This window comes from Vulpes vulpes, chromosome 11 (genome assembly GCF_048418805.1).
Source record: "Vulpes vulpes isolate BD-2025 chromosome 11, VulVul3, whole genome shotgun sequence".
Classification (NCBI taxonomy): domain Eukaryota; kingdom Metazoa; phylum Chordata; class Mammalia; order Carnivora; family Canidae; genus Vulpes; species Vulpes vulpes.
Genome location: NC_132790.1, coordinates 59,800,550 through 59,822,800, shown reverse-complemented (window position 1 = coordinate 59,822,800; position 22,251 = coordinate 59,800,550). Strand labels below are relative to the sequence as shown.

At 45.3% G+C, this 22,251-nt stretch overlaps 1 protein-coding gene, 1 long non-coding RNA gene and 2 other non-coding genes across 6 annotated transcripts; 1 reads left to right on the top strand and 3 right to left on the bottom strand.

The window, feature by feature from the left end:
* Positions 1–420: 420 nt before the first annotated feature.
* Positions 421–9,039, top strand: LOC112921549 (uncharacterized). Of its 3 annotated transcripts, XR_011995231.1 has the most exons (5): positions 518–703; positions 1,606–1,762; positions 4,650–4,810; positions 5,682–5,939; positions 6,245–9,039. It is a non-coding gene; the product is annotated as an uncharacterized lncRNA (long non-coding RNA). The 3 variants fall into 3 exon arrangements; XR_011995232.1 differs by lacking the exon at positions 1,606–1,762 and having other exon boundaries at positions 421–703; XR_003235262.2 differs by lacking the exons at positions 518–703; positions 1,606–1,762 and adding an exon at positions 4,413–4,499.
* Positions 9,040–14,035: 4,996 nt separating this feature from the next.
* Positions 14,036–20,315, bottom strand: RPSA (ribosomal protein SA). Its single transcript, XM_026000970.2, has 7 exons — positions 20,160–20,315; positions 19,166–19,331; positions 17,777–17,895; positions 15,577–15,822; positions 14,736–14,864; positions 14,467–14,632; positions 14,036–14,202 (listed from the first exon to the last, which is right to left on the bottom strand). Exons 2-7 carry the CDS (start codon positions 19,296–19,298, stop codon positions 14,108–14,110), a joined length of 888 nt encoding a protein of 295 aa, XP_025856755.2. The 5' UTR covers positions 19,299–19,331; positions 20,160–20,315; the 3' UTR covers positions 14,036–14,107.
* LOC112921684 (small nucleolar RNA SNORA62/SNORA6 family) lies at positions 15,359–15,513 on the bottom strand. Its single transcript, XR_003235294.1, has one exon. It is a non-coding gene; the product is annotated as a small nucleolar RNA SNORA62/SNORA6 family (small nucleolar RNA).
* On the bottom strand, positions 17,956–18,105 carry LOC112921685 (small nucleolar RNA SNORA62/SNORA6 family). Its single transcript, XR_003235295.1, has one exon. It is a non-coding gene; the product is annotated as a small nucleolar RNA SNORA62/SNORA6 family (small nucleolar RNA).
* Positions 20,316–22,251: the final 1,936 nt, after the last annotated feature.

The following is a 22,251-nucleotide window of genomic DNA, read 5'->3' as shown; positions in this document are numbered from 1 at the left end:
GCAGCCGAGGTCACAGAGGTTGCTGCCTGTGTTCTCCTCCAGGATTTTGGTGGATTCCTGTCTCACATTTAGGTCTTTCATCCATTTTGAGTCTTTTTTGGTGTATGGTGTAAGAAAGTGGTCTAGTTTCATTCTTCTGCATGTGGCTGTCCGATTTTCCCAACACCATCTGTTGAAGAGACTATCTTTTTTTCCATTGGATATTCTTTCTTGCTTTGTGTGACTTAGGTTCTCTTTCGTAGCTTTAAAACAAGTCTACAATTCTCCACCCAAAAGGCCATCTTCTTCTAGCCCAGGCCATCTTCCCTCCTACTTAGTTCATCCACACAATCTCCTGGCCAGCTTCTCACCCCAGACTTGCCTGCGAACTTCCTCCATCGTCCCCCCTGTCCCCAGAGCTTCCTTCTACACCAGACATCTGACTACACTGCACAACCCTCTCCATTAGAGATGGAGGCCTTGTGATCTCGCTTCCTCTCTCCTACTCAGCATTGTCCACTTCCCCTCTTCTGGTTCTAAGCTCCAGCTGGACTCTAGATAATGAGAGGTGCCCCCACCCCAAGTTATGGCTTCTCCAGGCAGCCTCCTCTTCTCGGCCTACAACAGACCCTCTCTGTCAGTTCCTCCTCATCCTCCCAGCACCCCTTTAAACACAGCGTCCTCTGAGGAGCCCTCCCAGCCCCACCCCTCAGGAGATTTGAAGGTAGGGTCGTTGACCAGGGGTCACTCAGGGTTGGCTGGGGACCGTTGGCCCCTGGCTAGCTGCCTTTGGGGATTGGCTAGAGGCCTTTGGGGCTGGTGGGAACCGTTGGGACGGCCCCGGGTCCGTTGGGATTAGCTGGATTCCCCCGAGGGTGACTAAGTGCTGTTGGGGTGCTGGCGGGGGGCCGTTGGGAATCTCCCAGGGATCTTGGGTCACAGGCAGTGGCTGAGAGCGCTGAGAGAGGGAGACGGGCCTGCGCCCAGGGTGGGTCGCCGGATAAACAGGGCTAGAAGGTGGGGAGGGGACTCCCTTGGCGCCGGCGCCCGGACCTGGAGTGAGGAGGAATCCGAGGGGGGCCCCCAGCCCCGAGGCCCCCAGGCGGATGGGGGAGCGCTGCGGTGCCCTGGAGCAGCCTGCTGGGTCAGCCCCTCTGCGGGCGGGGGACCGAGGGCGCCCCCGGGGCGGGGAGCAGGTCTGGTGGGGCGGGGAGACCGAGGAGCCCCCGGGCCCGTCCTCGTCCTCGTCCTCCGGGGAGCCGGGTCGTGCGGCCCTCCGCTCGCTCGCAAGTCCCAGGCCGGGACTGCCCGGAGCCCCGAGGCTCCCGGAGCCGGGCCCGTGCACCCCCGGGAGCGAGGGATGTGGGACTGGACTCAGTTGCCCGTCTTCCTGTGCCTCTTTCCCGACCTATTGGAGCACAGGCTCCAATTTTAGAGGCTGTGGAGGAGGGAGCCTAGCCCAGCCGGCTAGCACGGCTGTCACCTGCCACCGCTCTTGGCAGTCCGGGCTAAGGCTAAGGGGGAGTGCAGTGCCCTTGTGCACTGAGCACCCGGGGCTGACCTCAGTGACTCAGATCACGTGAGCCTGACTCCCAAAAGGCAAATCCTGAAGGAAGCCTTCTCCAGCCAGGCTTAGGCTTGTCCACGTTTACCAAGAGCTTGTCTGCCAAAGGCCTAGGCAGGCACGGTTGGGCTGAGCCCTTCGTCACTAGAGCCAGGCACCATCAAGGTGGGACAAGTCACTTCCTCACCCTACACCGCTGAGACAGACAAACGCTTAAAGGTAAGCAAGGGTGATAGAATTATGAGGGCCTGGTTGTGATGGTAGCCAAGACAGAGCCCCCTTAAATCCTCCCTAGGGTGCCCGAGGCTCCTGGGTTTTATCCTACCATGGCCTGTTTCTGGATAAAGGGAGAAGCCTTAGCTGTCCTTTCCAGTGGTTACTAGGTCCTTTTACTTTCTAATGTTAAGTGTCCCCCAAAAGCTACTTTCTCTGCTAAACTCCTTCATGCTGTTCTTTTTTCCAGCAGTAACCTGGACTTGGGATTTCTTTGGTGTTTGAAGGCTCTTTGCTCCATAATACTTAATCCACAGACAGACACCCTCCTTTTAAGTTTATTAGACAATACCAAGCTCAGAGAAGGGATCAAAAGAGGAATTTGGGGATGTGAAGTCTGAACTCAGTGTAACTATTTCCTAGGAAGGAAGAGGAGAAAGGAAGAAAACATTCATTGTATGCCTGCCACGCGCTGTAACCCTTGTAGTTAGTCCTTTCACAAAGACATCCTTTGTTCTTGAACAATCTCAGGTATACATTCCATCCCTGCACATGCGAAAACGTGGATAGGAAATACATTGTATGAGATGATAGCCAATAAGGGCCAGGGGGGTTACAGGTGATTTTAACTCAATTGCCTCAAACTAGTTCTGGTTATGCATGTCCTGATCAAGGTTGATAGGGGTTGACAAAAGATAACAGCTACAAAAAAATGGGACACTCATCTAGTGACTTTATAGGGGTCAACTCCCTTCCAGAACCCACTTTTTTTTTTTTTTTTATCTTCCAGCAACAGCTTTTGACATCTCCTCCTGAGCTTTTAGTGTTTATCCATGGGAGATTGTCTAAATGGAGCTGCTTGGCCATTACAAAAGCAGGTCCAGTCTGTTAGCAGAGTTCTAAGATATATGAGTGAAGTTGCATGACTGACCCTTAACCTAGAGACTAGACTTGCACAGTAATATTGCCCTACAGGTGTTCAAAACATATTTAGGACCCCTCGCTGGAAATATCCTTTGCAGCCAGTTTAGAAGTGATAGAACCTGGTCTCATTGCCTATCATGTCAATTTCCATTTTCCATCCCAAGTGATAATATGCAGTTCGATTGCCCTTTTTTTTTTTTTTTTTAATTAATTTTTATTGGTGTTCAATTTACCAACATACAGAAAAACACCCAGTGCTCATCCCGTCAAGTGTCCACCTCAGTGCCCGTCACCCATTCCCCTCCAACACCCGCCCTCCTCCCCCCTTCCACCAAAGAAACAAACAATCCAATCATGAAATGGGCAAAAGACATGAAGAGAAATCTCACAGAGGAAGACATGGACATGGCCAACATGCACATGAGAAAATGCTCTGCATCACTTGCCATCAGGGAAATACAAATCAAAACCACAATGAGATACCACCTCACACCAGTGAGAATGGGGAAAATTAACAAGGCAGGAAACAACAAATGTTGGAGAGGATGCGGAGAAAAGGGAACCCTCTTACACTGCCCTTTTTTTTCATCTCACACATTCCAAACTTCTTTCTCTGTGTGTCAGAAATTCAGTTCACTGTCTTATAAAGATTTCCCATGCTGGAAAATAAGAGTCCCTTGAGCCAAGGGCTTTGGTTTTTGGGGAATGCCTCCCAAGAGGCAGTCCAGAGTGGTAATAAGCTGTGACCCCTCAAGGGAAGAGGCCAAGCTGCTGCCCAAGGGGATTTAGAAGGCAAGAACAAGAACTCTTAATTAGATTTTTCTGGGTTGTTTCACAAAAGCTGTTTTCAATCTGGAATGTGTATAATATGCACCAGAATGGTACGAATTAAATTAGATATTCTTCACTTGCTGAAATTTTTCAGTCTTTTATTTAAGGTTCTGGTTTCCTGAACAATGGTGGATGGCATTTTCTACAGTAGCAAGTGTTTGGGATCTGTGCTCTGGTAAATAATGCATTAATTTGGTTTCTAGAAAGTTCGAATAAAATAAAATCATCTTAAAAAGAAGAAAAAGCAAAAGACAGTTTGTTCACAAAGTAGGATCATTCCAGGCCAGCTAGGACACCTGGAACTGCACTGGTGACCACCATATGCCCCTCCCAGCCTCAGGAAGGTGCTGTGGGAAATTCCCATGGTGCCTTCTCATGGTGAGTGCCCATCTGAGTTGGAGGAAGTCTTCTGGGATACGGAGTCCCTTGGACTGCCCATCACTGGCAAGATGCAGGGGGCTCAAAAGCAATTCCTTGTGAATCTGTCACAAAAGGGGACCTTCGAGCCATCTCCCGGTGGAACCCTACCAACAGGAGAGAAGCCATGTTTTAAAGCACCCTGGGTGGTGTTCTGGTCTCAAGAACTACATCTCAGCTGATGGAAAAGGCACCTGTCTTCATCAGTATTTGAAAATGTACTGGCCAGGAAGCATTTCACATGCGGAGTGCCACTGCCCTCCCGTGGTTAACAGAATGACAGTGATCTGTCAGGTGCCCTGCTTTGGTTTATGGATTGAGATGAATGAAAGCCATTTGTTCCTCTATTTTCCCATTTTAATTTAGATGGTAGTCTCTACTGTAGGTGTGGGGAAGGTGAAAGATGTAAATTCTTTGAAATATAAAAATGGAAGTTTTTTCTCAAGTACTCTATCTTCAATTCATAAACCTACTCTTTCTACAGGGGAAAAAAAGCAGTAGAGATATCTCTACTTCTCCACACCTTCACATGATAAAGGCCTTTCGGTTTGGCTTCTTTCCAAATTACAAGGTAAATTCCCAGACAGTAAGGAATGTTTCCAGTTTTGTCAGATCCCATGTTCCTAGCTCCATGAAGAGCACATGGCTTTCAGCAAATATTGGTGAAGAACAAAATTATAAGGTGTGAGAGTTTACGTTCTTTTTCTCTTTATTTTTGCAGCAAACATGGAAAGCAGTGGCTTTTTATTTGATCCTCTTATGCATAGATTATTGCTGGCAGAGGGGACCTTATGCCCCTCAGACCCACTTCCCAGGGCATGGAGGAATGCTTTAAGAGCGGCAAGCCTTGCACCCTCTTCCCAGACATTCAACTCAAAGCAGGTCAGCAATTCCTCTTTACCTAGTTAGAAAGCAAAAGAAATGGCACTGAGATGAAATTTTTCATTAATCAGATTAACAAAAATTGGTAATTATTGTGGGTGATGATAAATTGATCCCTGCATTCTCTTTTGACACTACTAAACTTCAATTTAAGAAAATGTAATGATTTTATTTTAAATCCTCAAAATAGGGATCCCTGGGTGGCGCAGCGGTTTGGCGCCTGCCTTTGGCCCAGGGCGCGATCCTGGAGACCCGGGATCGAATCCCACGTTGGGCTCCCGGTGCATGGAGCCTGCTTCTCCCTCTGCCTATGTCTCTGCCTCTCTCTCTCTCTCTCTGTATGACTATCATAAATAAATAAAAAAATTTAAAAAAATAAAAATAAAAAATAAATCCTTAAAATATCCCTGTCATTTGATCCAGTTAGCCACAAGGATGTTCATGACAGCTATGTTTATAAAGGAGAAATTTTGTAAAGTATTAAAAATAGGAAAATAAACATACAAATTATTTGGTAGCCACTTAACAATTTATATTATAAAGGTAACATATACAATAGGTACAAAAGCTATAATATTACAGATAAATGCTTATTGTAAATTCTATAGGGAAAAGTCAATTGGCTATTACTGTGTCTATAATTAGTTACTCTTGCCTAGTCACAAGAGTAACTAATTGCCTGATAAGTTCATTGATATGATACAAAGGACTGGCAATAGTAGGCATCATGTCTTCTTTCTTATTGTAGTGAAAGGCCTCTAGAATTTTTCCATTGTATTAGCCACCTATTGTTGAATAACAAACTTGCCTAAAAGTAAGCTGCTTAAAACAAGAGTGATTTCTTTTGCTTACAAATACTCAATTTCAACAGAGCTTGACAGGAATGACTTACACCTGCTCCACATGGCATCCACAGAGATGGCTCAAACCGAGACTGGACAATCCACTTTCAATACGGATCACTCATGTGGCTGGCAAATTAATGCTGGCTGTTGGTTGGCAGTTCGGCTGGTCTGGGGCCTGGGAGCAAGGGGCCTTGCTTCTTCTTCAAGTGGGCTTCTCTTCAGCTTCTTGGGCTTCTTCACTGGATGATGGTGGAATTCCCAGAACAAAGAAATCCAGAGCAAAGGTGGTGGCACTTTCACGCTGTCCTTGGAAATCACACAATACAGTTTCCACTGTTCCTTATTAGTTGAGAGAATTCCAAAATTTCACTTAGATTAAGAGGGGGAGGACAGATCCACCCATGGGGTAGTGGTAGGTTATATATTAAACAGTAAACTGTGGGATGAGAGACATTCTTATATTCTAAAGTTGGTATTTTAACCTCTCTCATTTACAAAGATATTGAAACACTTTATCTTCAACATGTCCTTTCTGCTCTTTGTATATATTTTATTGAATGCTTTTTTTAAGCATTCTATTTTTTTAAAGATTTTATTATATTTATTGAGAGAAAGAGCAAGAGCAGGATGGAGAGGGAAAGACAATCTGAAGCTGAGTCTCCACTGAGTGTAGAGCCCAGTGCTTGGCTCCATCCCAGGATCACCATCTGAGCCGAAACCAAGAGTCAGATGCTCAACCAACTGAGCCACCCAGGCACCCGTTTCTTTTCCTTTTTTTGATTTTTACCCCATAAATTGGATGCTTTATTGATGTCTATAATGTGTGCCACCAAGGAATACATTGCTATAGTTTCCCTTTGCCTGTATTTAAGCTTTTTACAAATGGAACCACATATTAGGAATAATTTTTGTTACCACTTTCTTACCAAAAGTTAAGTTTGTGAAGTTGATGAATGTCATTGTGTGAGCTGTGCTTTGTTCATTTTCATTGCTGCCTGGTACTCTGTGATATAAATATAGGACAGTTGATCAACAGTGCTGTATATGGACCATTGACCACTTCCAGGTTTGTTGATTAACATTCTTGTCCACAAATCCTAGTGCAAATTGCATGAGTTGCTTTGGTGCACATCCCTAACAAGGATATTACAGATGCTTCTATTATTAATTAATGCCAAACTGTACCATTTTATACTCTCACCAGCCAGTATGAGAGTTCCTGCTCCAAAGCCCTATTACCATAATCTGATTTTGCCAGATTTTTTTTTTTTGTTTATGGTAGCTTTGAAATAGAAAACAATACCTTAATCCTATCTTAACTCACCTTCCTGCATGCCATCTTTCCAAAGAGTAAGAATGTTTTCCCCTTCAGAGTTTGCCCCCTCTGATGCATAGCTCTTAACTGTTTGACTTGGTTGGAAATACTTGGCTGAATATACAGATGCCAGAGATAGAATATGCCTGTATTAGCAAAACTCTGGATCCTTCCATTTCTGCTTTATAGGCTCACTAGATTTAGCTGGAGTTGTCTCTCTCATGACTTTGCCCAAAGCAATAAAAAAATTGTCAACATAAGCCATCATTCTGGATCTTTCCTACCGTTTCCCTAATGCTACAGATTTGGTCAAATTGTAGTCTACCATCCAAAGTAGTGCAGGCCTCAAAACCTGACCAAACATTCTATCACCATGGAATTTGAGGTACCAGCTTCTCAGCCTATGCCCAGCTATAAAAATCAAGGAAGCTGTTAGTGTGGAAGAAGGGAGGATGGGCATTGGTGGACCACCAGCATTCTTGGCCACAGCTTCCTTCTGGCATCACCTTTTTCTCCCCTTATTAACTTTATTTTTGTTGTCTGGAAAAGTCCTTATATTGTCCTAGTTCTTGAATAACAGAGTTGGGTTGACCATTTTTCTCATTCTTCCATCTCTCTTGATGGGGAATACTCAGGTGCTCTTTTCCTCCTTGGCTGCTTTCAAGAACATTTTTGTTTTTGGTGTTTCCATGATTCCTCAACAATGCAAAGGACGGGTTTTTAAAAATTGATCCTACTTGGTACACAGTGGGATTCCTCAATTTGCGGATTTGTGAGAATTTCAGAAAGTTCTCAGCCTTTTCTTGTTGACAGTGATTTTCCTCATTCTCTCTTCTTCTGTTGCAATTTCCCACTAGATGTTTGACTTTCTCATTTTTATCCTGTTAACTTCTTTCTGCCCCTCTGTATCTGTTCTTCTTGTAACTTTTTCATGTTTTTCTAGTTCACAAAACTTCCCTCCAACAGTGTCTTATTGTTAAATCTGTCCATTGTATTTTAAATTGTGATATTTCTTCATTTCTAAATTGCAAATGCAGAATATTAATAGGCATTGTTTTGAAAAGCCAATTTGCTTAACAATTGTATCTGTATGAAATGATATACACTTGCACAAAAAAATTATCCTCTAAAAAAAATTGTCCTCTATAACAGATTTTAAAATAAACATCAAACCAGGCCGTTCATTCCTTCAGGCTTGAAAGCCTCTGAGGCCCTGAGCAGAGTCCTGTGTATGGCCATGATGGTCCAGAGAACTACTTTCCCATGCTTAAGGCTGTAACTTTCTCTTGCAAATCATAAATGGAAGACACCTTTGGGTTGGGATAGGGTATTGGATAGAAAGAAATGCAGAGGCCAATGGCCCAGCAGGTGGTGCAGGGCCTTTTGGTGGCGACATGATGATGGGCACTTCTGGCAATGTGCGGTGCTCTTTGCACCAGTGTGAACTGAGCCAACAACCCACAGAGAGGGGAAAGTGCTCTTTAGAACACTTTCAGGAGGATACAGAAGGAAGCAGAACTGGGGTAGGTGTCTTAAGTGGTTTGAGATTTTTTTTCCTGGTCCCCAACTCATTTCCAGAAATATCTAAAGGAAAAGGGAGGGGGAGAACTGTAGATGAATTTTCTGTGGGGCAGACAGTAGAGATTGAGATCTATACCTTTCACAGAGCATGGACTCCAAGGGACTCCAGGGCCTATGGTAAAGGCCCCAGTTCCCCATGAGAGTAGATCTCTCTCAGCTCCACCTGGTGAGACTGGCCTTAGATTCCTCTTTCCAGAGGGGTTTCTTTACTCTCTTTTGATTCTCTCAATGATTCTATTTGCTTCTCTTCTCTATAGCTTAATGCCTAGGATTCTTGTTTCAGACATAACTTTTTCTCCATATTTCCATCATCCTCACTTCTGTTCCCATAGAAAATGGTTTGCTTGTTAACTAATTACTTGCCTCTCCAATCAACATATAGGTACCAAGGTCACAGGCTTTGTTTTCATTCACCACTCTATCCCCAACGTTTAGAACACTGTTTGGCCTGGAGTTAAGTCCTTAATAAATATTTATTGAATGTTGAATTCTTATTTTGCTTGAGATTCTTTGTAGAGATAAAATTGAGTAATTCTTGGGTTATTCCTAAGTGAAACCTGCTGCACTCAGCACCACAGGTTCTGCTCTACTGAATAAGTACAGAATGGAGTAGTGAATGGAGCAGATTTTTCATGGATGGGATTTAGTAATGTCATCCTTGCCTTCCACAGGTCTGGATTGCTCAGGTAGAGTCAGAAGCCCCATGGCAATAGTGACATTCATCACTGGATTATCTGTTACTTAGAATATGGATTAAGCTGTTACAACAGGATTGCTAAAAGTGGTTTCCTTAAGGGTATGAAAGGGTATGATCTAAAGTATCTTGAGTGTCTAGGAATTTTTTCTTAAAGATTGTATTTATTCACGAGACACAGAAAGGCAGAGACACAGGCAGAGGGAGGAGAAGCAGGCTCCATGCAAGGAACCTGATGTGGGACTTGATCCCGGGAATCTGGGATCACGCCCTGAGCCAAAGGCAGACGCTCAACCACTGAGCCACCCAGGCATCCAAAGTCTCTAGGAATTTAATTTACCAAAAGATGTGTAAAACCTCTTCTGGAAAAATTATATAATTTCATTGAGGGAAGAACATAAAATAAGAAACTGGCAAGACATATAGGATTGAAAAAAGTGTTGTAAATCAGTCTATACTGCTCTAAATTACAGGATCGGTACAATCCCAACTGGATTCATAATAGAAATGTACTAATTGATTAAAAAATGTATATAACTGGGACGCCTGGGTGGTGTCAGCAAGGGGTAGAATAGAGAGGCCAGCCTGATCAGATCTTGCTTGGGCAGACCCTGGATTTTGAGAGGCAGCAGTTCTGAGCAGTGAAGAAGAAAGGATGGTGTTTTTAATACAAAGTACTGAGGGTTGTGGCAGTGTTTTCATAGGATTTTGTATAGTATTGTGAAGCCATTTGATGTTAGCCGGTAAAGTTAGACTTGGGGAAATTTTGGTGTACCAGGATCTATCAAAAGTGTTCAAAGCAACTGGGATGAAAAGCCAAAAATAACATTGAGGGCAAGAAGCAAATCACACAAGGGGCACCTGGGCAGCTTAGTTGGTTAAGCGCTCTTGATTTGGGCTCAGGTTATGAACTCAGGGTTATGAGATCAAGCCCTACCTTAGGCTCCACACTGAGCATGGAGCCTGCTTAAGATTCTTCTGTCCCTCCCCTCCCCCCAGAAAAATTAAAATTAAAAAAATTTTAAAAGCAAATCACACAAGAAGATATGCTATGATTCCATTTTTGGGAAACTCAAAAAATGGGGAAACTAAACAATTCTTGATTGCAAGGGCACATTTAGGTAAAACAATCAAGTGAACCAAGGGATTGCAGGAGGAGCTCTATGACTTCAGGGGGCAAGGAGGCTCACTTTCTCAGGTCCTGGCACCTATTTCAAAATCCACGTAATGACTACAGAGGCGTTCATTTGATTCTTTAGAATATACAAATATATAACATACAAATATATTTTTGCAGTCATCTGCACATATGATGCATCTTACAATTTAAAAATTTTTTAAAATTATGCACTAACAAGACAATGTATTCATAGAATGAATGTTTGCTACCTGCCAGGACCCAGGCTAATTGCTGTGCACAACAATCCCTGAATCACAATTCCATTATTCCCATGCTGGGGCCACTTGGGTCACTGGGAGACATCATCTCTTGTCCAGAGCCACACACGAGGAAGGAGCTGGGTAGGGCTTTCTTTCATCTCAGGCATGGCTGATTCCAAAGCCTGCTCCACCATCTGCCTCTCTCATAGCATAGGATGTCCAGGGTAGTACAACAGCCAGAGTCCCTTCACTGGCCACTGGGATATGTGAGCGTGTACTTGGTGCAGGGTCACAGCCCAGACCAGACCCAGGCCAACCCACCCACTCACCAGACCACAACCCAAGCCAAGCTCAGGGAGTATATAGCATGTCCCTGAACACCGTGTGAGGCTGCAGCTTTGACGTGGAGCTGACTGAAACACCCTAAGAAAGTTTTAGAGCAGGTGATGCAGCTGCCTGTGAAGTGAGCTCTGTGCAGATGAGTAACATGCAACAGAGTGGGCAATTCAAGCCTTGTTAGGAGCCCCAGGTTTGCCAAGTGGAATGTAACTCTCTAGCTTTTTAAAATTTTTTTAAGATTTTATTTACAGTACAAGTGGTGGGAGGGATGGGGGAGGTCTGGAGAGGGATAAGTAGGCTACTTGCAGAGCAGGGACCCTGATGTGGGGCTCAATCCCAGGCCTCTGGGATCATGACCTGAGCTGAAGGCAGACACTTAAAGAGTCACTCGGGTACCCCTCTTCAGCTCTTTCTTAAATGCTCCCTAAACAAAGACTTAAAATTTTTTTTGTAAAGATTTTGTTTAGAGACAGAACAAGTGGGGGGTAACGAGCAGAGGGAGAGAATCCCAAGCAGGCTCTATGCCCAGTGTGGAGCTGCATGTGGGGCTCAATAATCTCACAACCTGAGATCATGACCTGAGCTGAAATCAAGAATCAGATGTTTAACCGACTGAGCCACCGAGGCACTCCTAACATTTAGTCTGTTCACTCAAGAGTATTCATTCACCGGTATCTACCAAGTGTCAAGTTCTGTAGGGCTGAATTCAATGGGGATGTTGATTTGCCCTTGTCCTGGGACATAGCAAGAAACACATCTATGGAAGGAGAAATCCTCAAAGTATTTAGGAAAGCAGAGGGAGAAATGGGAGAACTCTACAAAACTTCTGGATGTAATTCGTTTTCTAGAAGTGTAGAAGACCCAGGGAAGTGCAAAAGCTGGAAGCTATGATAGGAAAAACCTTAAGCTAGGGATTTCTCATGGTAAGTATCGTTAAAGAGAAAAATGACAAACCATGTATTATTCACAGCAGTCCCCAAGATCAGGTGGGACAACTGAATGAGTTACCATGTCCAGGAAGATTAGTGCTAGTGTGAACGGAGATGGAGAGGTACTGAGGAAATAGAGGCGGCCCACTGGGCCAAATCAGATGCAGTGAAGGAGGAAGTCTTCCTCACTCCAGCCAAGGTCCTTGGGAACTCAAGGCTGCTAGGAAAGCTGCCAGTTGCAGGGTGCACACCGGGTGTGTGTGTGTGTGTGTGTGTGTGTGTGTGTGTGTGTGTTAATCTTCCCTTCAGCAGTGCTGATGAACTGACCATCAGGTAGGCACCACTGAGTCAGTGTTTAAGATGCCTATCCCAGTTCTTGCTGGCTTAAAGGCACTGGGTCTGGACCCATGGGGCCACTATGCTGACAGAGTGGGATGACAGGTCTGAGCCACCTTGCGGTGCTGGGTTGGGGCAGAATCTTAGCTGTGAACAAAAGGAATAGGATCTCTCTCCTGGAGGCAGGAAGATGCCCTGGGCAAGCTAAACCTAGGTGGGTAAGATCTGTGAAAAATTCCACCTAGGATCCCTTGCCTGATTCATGCTGGGCACAAGTTAACTATGCCAGGGATTCTAGAGGGAAAAAACAACTGTTTATTGTGGGAATGCCAGGAAACAAATGCCTAAGCAAGAAGCAAAAGAACACAGCAAAGTCTCTGGTTTGGAGGTCCTGGCCACTAGCACACATAGCTTGAGAGCAGGTATAGGACGCCATGATTATTCTCTGGAAGACAGATGAAGTTGCCAGAATATATAGTTTTTCAAGCCCTTGTTCCCTGAACAGGACCCCTACCCCCAGATAATGCTAATAAGCAAGCTGTTAATACCATCTACTCCTCTCCCTGCTCCCATTTCCTGGGTTTCCTTCTGTACCTGTTTCTCCCCACCTCCTCCCCAGCCATCCTGATCCCAGGAATTAACTGGTGTTGCTAGCCACTTAGAGCACTACAGAGTGCTAGGAGTTCAAGGCCTAAGCACATTGCACTTTATAGTTCTACGGTAGAGGTATCCAAACTTGTTCTGCATAGCCAATGTACAATCACCATGCTTGAGAGTGATGGGATCCCTTCACTACCCCTGTCCTACTGGAAGGGGACCTGGAAATCAGGTTACAGACATTTATAGCTCTTTGGGAGTTAATCAACAAATCTAGGTTCCTCAAAACCTCCACTCTTATTTCTCTAATTTTTAATGGGTCAAATGTTATTAGGAATTCAGGAGAGCTGTTAAGCATATTAAATAGAATTGAAAACACAGAACAGATATGGAGAGCACAACAGGATGACATTTTTGTACACACACCTGTACAACCCTCCCAGAACCTGAAGGCAAGCTGACCTGGTGACAGGCTGGGGCCCCTCTAGTGGTTCCAGAAGACTATACTCTACCTTTAACCTAGGCTGGTATTCAAATACAGAGGCCACTCAGGAAGTGGCCACACAATCAGAAAGGGAGACAGAACATAAAGACTCCTAATTCTGGGAAATGAACTAAGGGTGGTAGAAGGGGAGGAGGGCAGGGGGTGGGGGTGAATGGGTGACGGGCACTGAGGGGGGGCACTTGACGGGATGAGCACTGGGTGTTATTCTGTATGTTGGTAGATTGAACACCAGTAAAAATTAAATTTATTAAAAAAAAATAAAAGATTGGTAATTTGGCCCTTAAAAAAAAGTGGCCACACAACTGGCATACAGCAGGGCTATCACTAAAAGCCAATTTACTCTACTCTGGCTCTACAGAATTTGCCAGTGCAGACATTAGTAAAAGAATTATCAGGTCTGAACTTAGAAAAAAAATTCCAAGGGCACCACTATAATATTTACAATTATCCCATTTTTTTTGGAGTGTACACAAGAGTAGCGGGTGGGGACAATCTCAAGCAGGCTCCATGTCCAGCATAGAGCCCAATGATGGGCTTGATCCCACAACCCTGAGATCATGACCTGAGCTGAAATCAAGAGTTGGCACTTAAAAGGAAACTCCCAAGAAGCACTATGTTCTAAAGCAGGCTTTAGAGAAGTAAAACGGAAGTCAAGACTTGAAGTAATCCCAGGCATCTTGATCTGTAAATGAAACACGGAAACGGACAAGACTTTTAGAAACTGTTTATTTTCCGTCAACCTTATTTCCATTCTGTTCCTTCTGTGGAAGAGCAGCTTAAGACCACTCAGTGGTTGTTCCTACCCATTCAGTGGCCTGAGCAGTGGGAGCTGCAGACCAATCTTCAGTGGCTGGCTGAGCGCTCCAGTCTTCTGTTAAGAAAACACCAAAAAATAGTCAGCCCCGCTGCCACCAGCACTGTGCTATGAATTCCACCAAATACACATTTCAAAGGACAAACACGCAAGGCCAGACCACTTCAAAAGCACCCAAATTCAATCTGTCAAGTTATCAGCACAGCTATACCACACTGGCATAAAAACCTTTCAATACTAGTATATATAGTCATGGAGATCTTTTAAGTTAGATTATTAGCAAAAATCCAAGTGACTAGCCTGATCTATCACGATACATACCAGTAGGGAACTGCTGAATAGGCACAGAGGGCACCTGCACGCCTTCAGACCAGTCTGCAACTTCAGGCTGAGTAGCAGTGAACTCAGGAGCCGGAGCCGTCCATTCACCCTGAAATTCCTCCTTAGTTACAGCCTTTTCAGCAGCGGCCTGTTCTTCCTTTTCAATCTGGTTAAGGAAAAAAAGTTTATTGGGACAAATTTTATTTCAAAGAAGCGTTAACCAAGATGTCTGATTTGCTATGTAACCACAGGCCTTTGCGGAAGCTTACCTCTTCAGGATCTCTGTAGAAGTAGAGATCAGGCATGACTTCCCATGGGTGCTCACGGGAAATGGTGCCACGCATGCGCAGGACTTCCCGGGCTAGCATCCACCACATCAGACCCACTGAGTGAGCTCCCTGCAAGAGTGCCAGGTTAAGAAGAGACACCTAGCCACCTCCCAATTCCACTTTTCTGTCCCATCATCTAGATCCCTGGTACCAAGAAAATAGACACATTTCCCATTTTAAGCACTTATTTTTAACAAGGAGTACTCTAATTAGTGGGTCTCCACTGGACCCATGGGAATTAAAATACAAAAACACAACTATCAAGAACCCCCCACCCCAATGAAACAAAATACCTAAAGAGTGCCTGGACCCTGGTATTAAAACATCTCTAGGTGATTCTTACATGGGACCAAGGTTTTGAGACCAATAAACTGGACCAATTTGAACCATACACAACCCACCTTTTAAGGACCTCATTGCAGGATTCATCAAGTTGCTCTGAAAACCGAAAAAGCCCAGTAATGCCTGAGTCGCCCAAACAGTTAAGAAATATGGAGAAAAGCAGAAAACACAGACCATTTAAAAACCGGGTTCTCCTTAAAGCTCTGACATATCTGAATTCTACTTGTAGCAAGAATTACTATCAAACTCCACTCATTGGGCCAGAGACCCTTGTGGTGTTAGCGAAAAGACTTGCCCCTCATGTAGCACACTACCTACACTTGTGAGTTCATTGGCCAGCCAGTGGCCTCAACTCCAAGCTCTAACAATGTGCAGAGGAATGCCCAACTGTTTCAAGAGTACTCACTATTGAGGCTCTAGTGTGTCATAATGCCATTACCTTGTTGTTGCAAGGGATGGCAATGTCCACGTAGCGCAGAGGAGAGTCTGTGTTACACAGAGCAATGGTAGGCAGGTTAACGTAAGATGCCTCTGTGAGAGGCTGGTGGTCAGCCCTGGGATCAGTAACCACCAGAAGCCTTGGCTCTCGGAAGGCTGCCTGGATCTGGTTAGTGAAGGTTCCAGGAGTGAAGCGGCCAGCAATAGGAGTGGCTCCAGTAGCAGCAGCAAATTTCAGCACAGCTCGCTTGAAGAATTAATACCAAGAGTTAGCAGTGCTCCAGGGATGGCATCCCAGGACCTCCCCAAATGTCCATGTGCAGACACTCAGTTCTGTAACCCCAAAGCAGCCCATGGAGCTGGAGCCCTTCTAATATCCCCTCAACAATGAAAACATCAAAGCACTTCACACCCACAATTCTTTGTCCTCTATGCTACCTGAGAAATACTTATAGACCAGGGCCCAGAAATGCTAACTAAGTACACCCCATCTCCAGGCCGTCTGTCTGGAATGCCCAACCCACTCCCACATCCCTTAGATCACCTGCAGCTCACTGGCTTCCTCACATCTGGAGGCTCCAGGACCACACCGCCTGGTTTCAAGAACCAACTAATTCACTCCTGGAGTGAATGTGGTAGGTTATTTATGTGCTTCTAACTTCCTCATGGGATCATGAAAGTTAAATTTACCAACACAGACAATACAACAGTGCCCGACAGCAATAAGCACTTCCACGTTCTGGTTCAATTTCATCACAGCTACCCTATTTTAATAAAGCAGGAATATACTCTTTCCCTTTATAAAACTGGTTTCCTGCATCCCTTCAAAAAAGGCAGACTTGGTGTTTTCCTGCTGTATCTCAAGCCCCTAGCAACACTAGACTTAAAATAAACACACAGTAAATTTCTGCGGAGGGAAATTGAGAGTGGGCACTAATTTTCATTCTTAACGGTCTTCTACCATGCACTGAACTCTAAGTCCTGTCGCAAGCCAGCTTCTGGGGAATAACCCCCTGGAAAACAATCTTAAACTCATGGGAACCAGTTTTACCATCAACCTTCAAGTACAAGAGAACCTGTCTCATTATACAATTTAAATGCCTGTCAAAATCCAAGCTAAACATCTTTTTCAAATTAGAAATGGGCTGAGCGAAATCCTTGCTAGAGCTTTTATATATAGTGGACTCTTGAACACCACCATTAGTTTTAAACCATGGAGATCCACTCATTAAGGACATATTTTACAGTATGGTGTATTTTCCTTTCTACAGCTTAAAATATAGTATATATATATGTATTAACAAAAGGTGTTAATCGACTGCTTAGCTTACTGGTGAGGCTGCTGAAGGTCAACCATAGGCTATTAACTGTTAAATTTTCTCAACAGAAAAAGAATTGTCAAAAGAGAAAAGGGGCAAAACAAGTTTTAACCCACTGGCCATTTAAAGAAATTAAGTTTTCTTTTGTGTTGGCAAAGATTCTTACTCTTAGGAGACTTGAGCCTTAGAAAGGGAGTGGTACCCTATTAGAAAAGCTTTCTTGGGACTCCTGTGTGGCTCAGCAGTTGAGCGCCTGCCTTTGGCTCAGGATGTGATCCCAGAGTCCCGGGATTGAGTCCCTTATCGGGATCCCTGCATGGAGGCTGATTCTCCTTCTGGTTCTCTGCCTGTGTCTCTAAAGAACACATAAAAACTTAAAAAAAAAAAAAAAAAGAAAAAAGAAAAACGTTCTTAAAAATTTTGCAGTTGAGGAACATCTGGGTGGCTCAATGGTTGAGCATCTACCTTTGGCTCAGGTCCTGATCCTAGAGTCCTGGGAATGAGACCCGCATTGGGCTCCCCAAAGGGGAGCCTATTTCTCCCCTCTGCTTCTCTCTCATGAAGAAATAAATCTTAAAAAAATTGGAATGGACACCCAAATTTTGACTATTTCACCATTTTAAATAGAAAAAAACGGACTACAGAAAATTCTGATAAACCATTTTTAACAAGATCAACTCTCACTACTTGGTGGCGCACGAAAATACACAAGGATATGAAAACTGAAGCTCAACACACCACCAGATGCCAAATTGTATACGTTAAAGACCTCAAATACTAGCAATTCAAGATTTCCAAGTAGTAAAATACTTTTTCTTACTTTTCCTTACACCCACAAGGTCTATAAGCATATTTTTTATAAAAATCATATTATTTACAAACCTGGCCAGTATTCCTAGATGATATGACACTGACATCAGCTGGGTTTTCAATGGCAACAATGGCACGAGCTGCCAACAGAAGCTTCTCCCAGGTTCTCTTCAGATTTATGATGTAGATACCTATGATGGCAGAGAGCTTTTTAACACCTCGTAACTTGCAATGGATTTTCTTCTCAAAAACAATGTAGCAGTGAGTACTATCAAACTCCAGTCATAGAGACAAGCTCTACTGGTGTTAGCGAAAACCCTGCTGTTTATATAGCACACTTCCGACACTCAGAAGTTCATTGGCCACGGTGGCCTCAACCTTGAGCTTTAATAGTGTGCAGCCCTGATTCAGCAGGCGAAGCACATCTGTCTTCCTGCACTAAGCCTCCCTCCATCAGGCCCCCATGTGGATTCCTACAAGTTCTTAGCCACTTCTTGGCCTCTCGCCACTTTCCTTTTCACCTGCCTCCATGACAGATTCGCCCCAAACTGCTTTACAACGTGCCACTCCCAGGCTTATGTCCTTCAGTGGCTCCATCTTTGAGCTGAAGCACTCACTGCCTTTCCCAACATGCCTTCCAAACCTATTTGTTCCTATCTCCTGCTCCGTTTTATGCTCAGAATTCAGTCAAATGACGGGACCCCTGGGTGGCTCAGCGTTTGAGCATCTGCTTTCAGCTCAGGGCGTGATCCTGGGGTCTGGGGAAGGAGTCCCACATCACGCTCCCTGCATGGAGCCTGCTTCTCCCTCTGCCTGTGTCTCTGCCTCTCTGCGTCTATCATGAATAAATAAAATCTTTAAAAAAGAAAATTCAGTCAAATGAACACGTATCAGTACCTGCAAAATAAAAGGCACAATACAAGATAAGCTAGTGAGCTTCCTCATCATCTTTTTATCTCACAGCTCCTTCATGAAGCAATCCCATAATCTACCATTTGATATACTCTTCCACTGGAACCCGGAAAGCTAGCCTTCCAAAAACCACCAGAACACTTTAATCTTTAAAATCTCTTAAAAGTAGGGATGCCCGGGTGGCTGGGTGGTTTAGCTCTCACCTTCAGCCCAGGGTGTGATCCTAGGGTCCAGGGATTGGGTCCCACATCAGGCTCCCTGCATGGAGCCTGCTTCTCCCTCTCCCTGTGTCTCGCCTCTCTGCGTTTCTCATAAATAAAATAATAAAATCTTTAAAAAAAAAAAAAAGACAACTTCTTAAAAGTAATCTCTACCTCCAGCATGGGGCTCAAACTCACAGCGATGAGAACTGGTCGCATGCTCTACAAACTAAGCCAGTAACGCACCCCACTTTTACTTAGTTTTAAAGCTTATTTCCAATGAAGGGATGTGGTTTCATTTATAACTTAAATGCAATGCCCCTCCCCCCAAACCAAAGCAAAGACTAACCATCACTTTTCCTTTTGTAGATGTACTGTTCCATTTGGAAGTCAAGGTTGGTGCCACCTAAGTGGGTTCCTGCTGCAAGGAATTTGAGGACATCCTCCTCCTTCATTTGCAGAACATCAAGGGCTCCGGACATTGTTAAAGTTTCCCTTTAAGTTACGATGGGAACCTGAAAAAGCAGTTAACAATCCAGCCATATTCATTCCAGATTTAGGGACCAGATGCATTCTAATTACTCTTGAGAGCTAAACAACTTCCTATTGGAATCCAACCCAAGGATACTTTTCAGTTTACAGGCTAGTGTAATGACAATAGAAGAGACGCATCCCACACACTACAGCAAAGAGTGTGGAAGTGGGAAAAACACCCAAATAAACAAAACGAAAAGTGAATTGCCACTTAACCCTCCAGGGTCAGCAGGAGTAAAGCTATGGATGAGCAAAGATAACCAAGTACGAAGATAGGAGTCATGGTTAACGAAGTGCAGAAATTGAGCAAGGGAAGCAGAAATGCGAACAAGATTTTTTTTCAAGCAGACTGCAGGTGGGCGCTTCAAAATTCTGGGAACACAACTAATTTTCTCTAAAACCTTGCCAAAAACCTTAACAAAAAAGGGATAAACCAATCAGCCCGAGCCGTTGTAAATAGGCGCCTGGGCCTGAGCGCAGGGCCGAGTGCTGGGGCCCGCCCCGATCGCGGCGCGGCGACGCTTTCTGCACCCCTGCCAACCAGCGCAGGCGAGTCCGCACCCCCCAACCCCCGCACCGGGCACCCCGGGTCCAGCACGACCTCCGCGCCCTCCCAGAGCATTGTGGGAATTTGCGGGCCCGAGCCCGACCACGTGCGGAGCGGCCGGGCGGAGGCGGAGAGCGCGCGGGGCCTGGGATATAGACTCGCTGTCCCTGCCGGCTCCATTCCCGGTCCCCGCACCCCGCACTCCCAACAGGAAGCCCTCCTGGTGGCTCTGGGGGCGCCAGGAACTCTACAAGGCACTCACGCAAAACAACGCCGTATGGACCCTTCCCTGGGTAGCGCGGAAAGGACAGGCGGGCGGAAGTGACGTCCTTATATACTCCGCCAGCAGCCAATGACAACAAAAGCCGAGCGGAAGGGCGGCTGGGCACCCTCTTCCCGCGGAGCCGTTTGCGGCGGTGGCGCTTTCCGGCGCCGCGAAGAGGTTCCGCGCCGCGCGGCCGCCCACGGAGTCCTGCGTCAGCAAAGCGCGGCTGCGGCGGCGGGGGCTGCGGCCTGGGCTCTCGTCGCCGCTCCCGGCTCCGGGGGCCTTGTGCCGGTCCCTGTCCGAACCTGCGGGTCCCTTACGTCTTGATCACATCGTGCCCAAGTATTCCATCAATAAGAGCCGAAGGAATTATTTTCATTTCTTGGGAGAACAGCTCAGGAATACATTCAGAGTTTGAAATCTGATTATGGGAAATTTTCCTGAATAAATCAAAAGGAAAAAAAGACTATACAGAGGGCAGATTTTTTTTTTTAGAAGAGGAATCTCTATCAATAAGTTAGTTTTTAAAAATTTATTCTGTTCCTATAGTACTATGCAGACACTGAAAAATACTCGAAAGATATTCTGGGATACAAAAAAGACTCCAGGGAGATTAAAGACTTGAAGCCCGTGACAACTATTCTACAATTTTTTTAAAAAAAGTTTAAGTCGGTTGAGCTGCCAGTTCTTGATGTTGGCTGAGGTCACGATCGGAGTCGTAACACGGAGCCCCCTCGGCACCGAGCTTAAGGTTCCGTCTCGCCCTTCCCGCCCCGCCGCGCCCCCGCCCCGCCCCCGCCGCGCCCCCGCCCCGCCCCCGCCGCGCCTCCCTCTCCCTCTCTCAAAACAACAAAACAAAGACGTGGGCGCCTGGGGGGCTCAGCGGTAGAGCGTCTGACTTCTGCTCAGGTCGTGATCCCAGGGTCCTGGATCAAGTCTCACATGGGGTTCCCCGCTGCTGGGAGCCTGCTTCTCCCTCTGCCTGTGTCTCTGCCACTGTCTCTCACAAAAAAATAAAACCTTTTTTAGAAAAGAAAAAAATAAAAAGCTGATAGCAAGGAAACAAACAGGCATGGCTTTAAGCATTCTTCAAAACTATTGAAAATATCTAGGCATTTCGGCTCTCAAAAGAAAAAAAAACCTAGCTGTATGAACTGAATGGGTGGCTTTTAGGGCCAGTTTTCTGTCACTGCATGACTCCTCCGGAGGGCCCTGTGGGACATTCCCAAGCCACCCTAGCAGCTCTGTTCTATAAGCACCCTTCAGTCCCAAGACTACTGCATTACAAGGACATTTTACTCTCAGGTGTTTCTCCACAAAATTCTATTTTTCTCACAAAACAACTTTGCTCCTTTTTTTTTTTTTTTTCAGAGACACAGGCAGAGGGAGAAGCAGGCTCCATGCACCGGCAGCCTGACGTGGGACTCCATCCAGGGTCTCCAGGATCGGGCCCTGGGCCAAAGGCAGGCGCCAAACCGCTGCACCACCCAGGGATCACAATAACTTTGCTCTTGAGAACTAATCTACATGATGAAAATCCTTGGCGAAGAACCGAGTTCACAGAAGTCCAAAGATGAAGGTACCAACTGTAGTGGCAGTAAACCACCGTGAGGAGCCCTTGCCCCAAGAAGCACTTGCCGAAGACTGTCTGTGGTGTCCTCCACTGTGCAGCCTCCCAGTCCTCTGCACAAGTCTTTGCAGCATTTTTATACACACCCATTTTTTAAAATCTCAGAGCCTTCCTTTTGCAAACTTGATTTCTGGGGCTCATATTTAAAAAGATAAAAACTAGGGGGCACCTGGATGGTCAGTCAGCTAAGCATCTGTGTTCAGCTCAGATCATGATCTCAGGGTCCTGAGGGTCAAGCCCAGGTCAGGTTCCCTGCTCAGTGGAGAGTCTGCTTCTCCTTCCCTCTCTGCCCCTCCCCCTGCTTTTCTGTGTCTCAAATATATAAAATCTAAAAAATAAATAAATAAAAGTAAAAAAGATAAAATCTTGGGGCTCCTAAATTGAGCCTCTAATTCTTGGTTTCAGCTTGTGATCTCGGGGTTGCAGATCGAGCCTGGAGTTAGGCTCTGTGCTCAGGTA

Coding starts and splice junctions, on each gene's coding strand:
- RPSA (XM_026000970.2), bottom strand. CDS start 19,298: ATGTCCGGAGCCCTTGATGTTCTGCAAATGAAGGAGGAGGATGTCCTC. Junction 17,896..19,165: donor CTACAAAAGGAAAAGTGATG/GTTAGTCTTTGC, acceptor CTGCCATCATAG/GTATCTACATCATAAATCTG. Junction 14,633..14,735: donor TCTACAGAGATCCTGAAGAG/GTAAGCTTCCGC, acceptor TTCCTTAACCAG/ATTGAAAAGGAAGAACAGGC.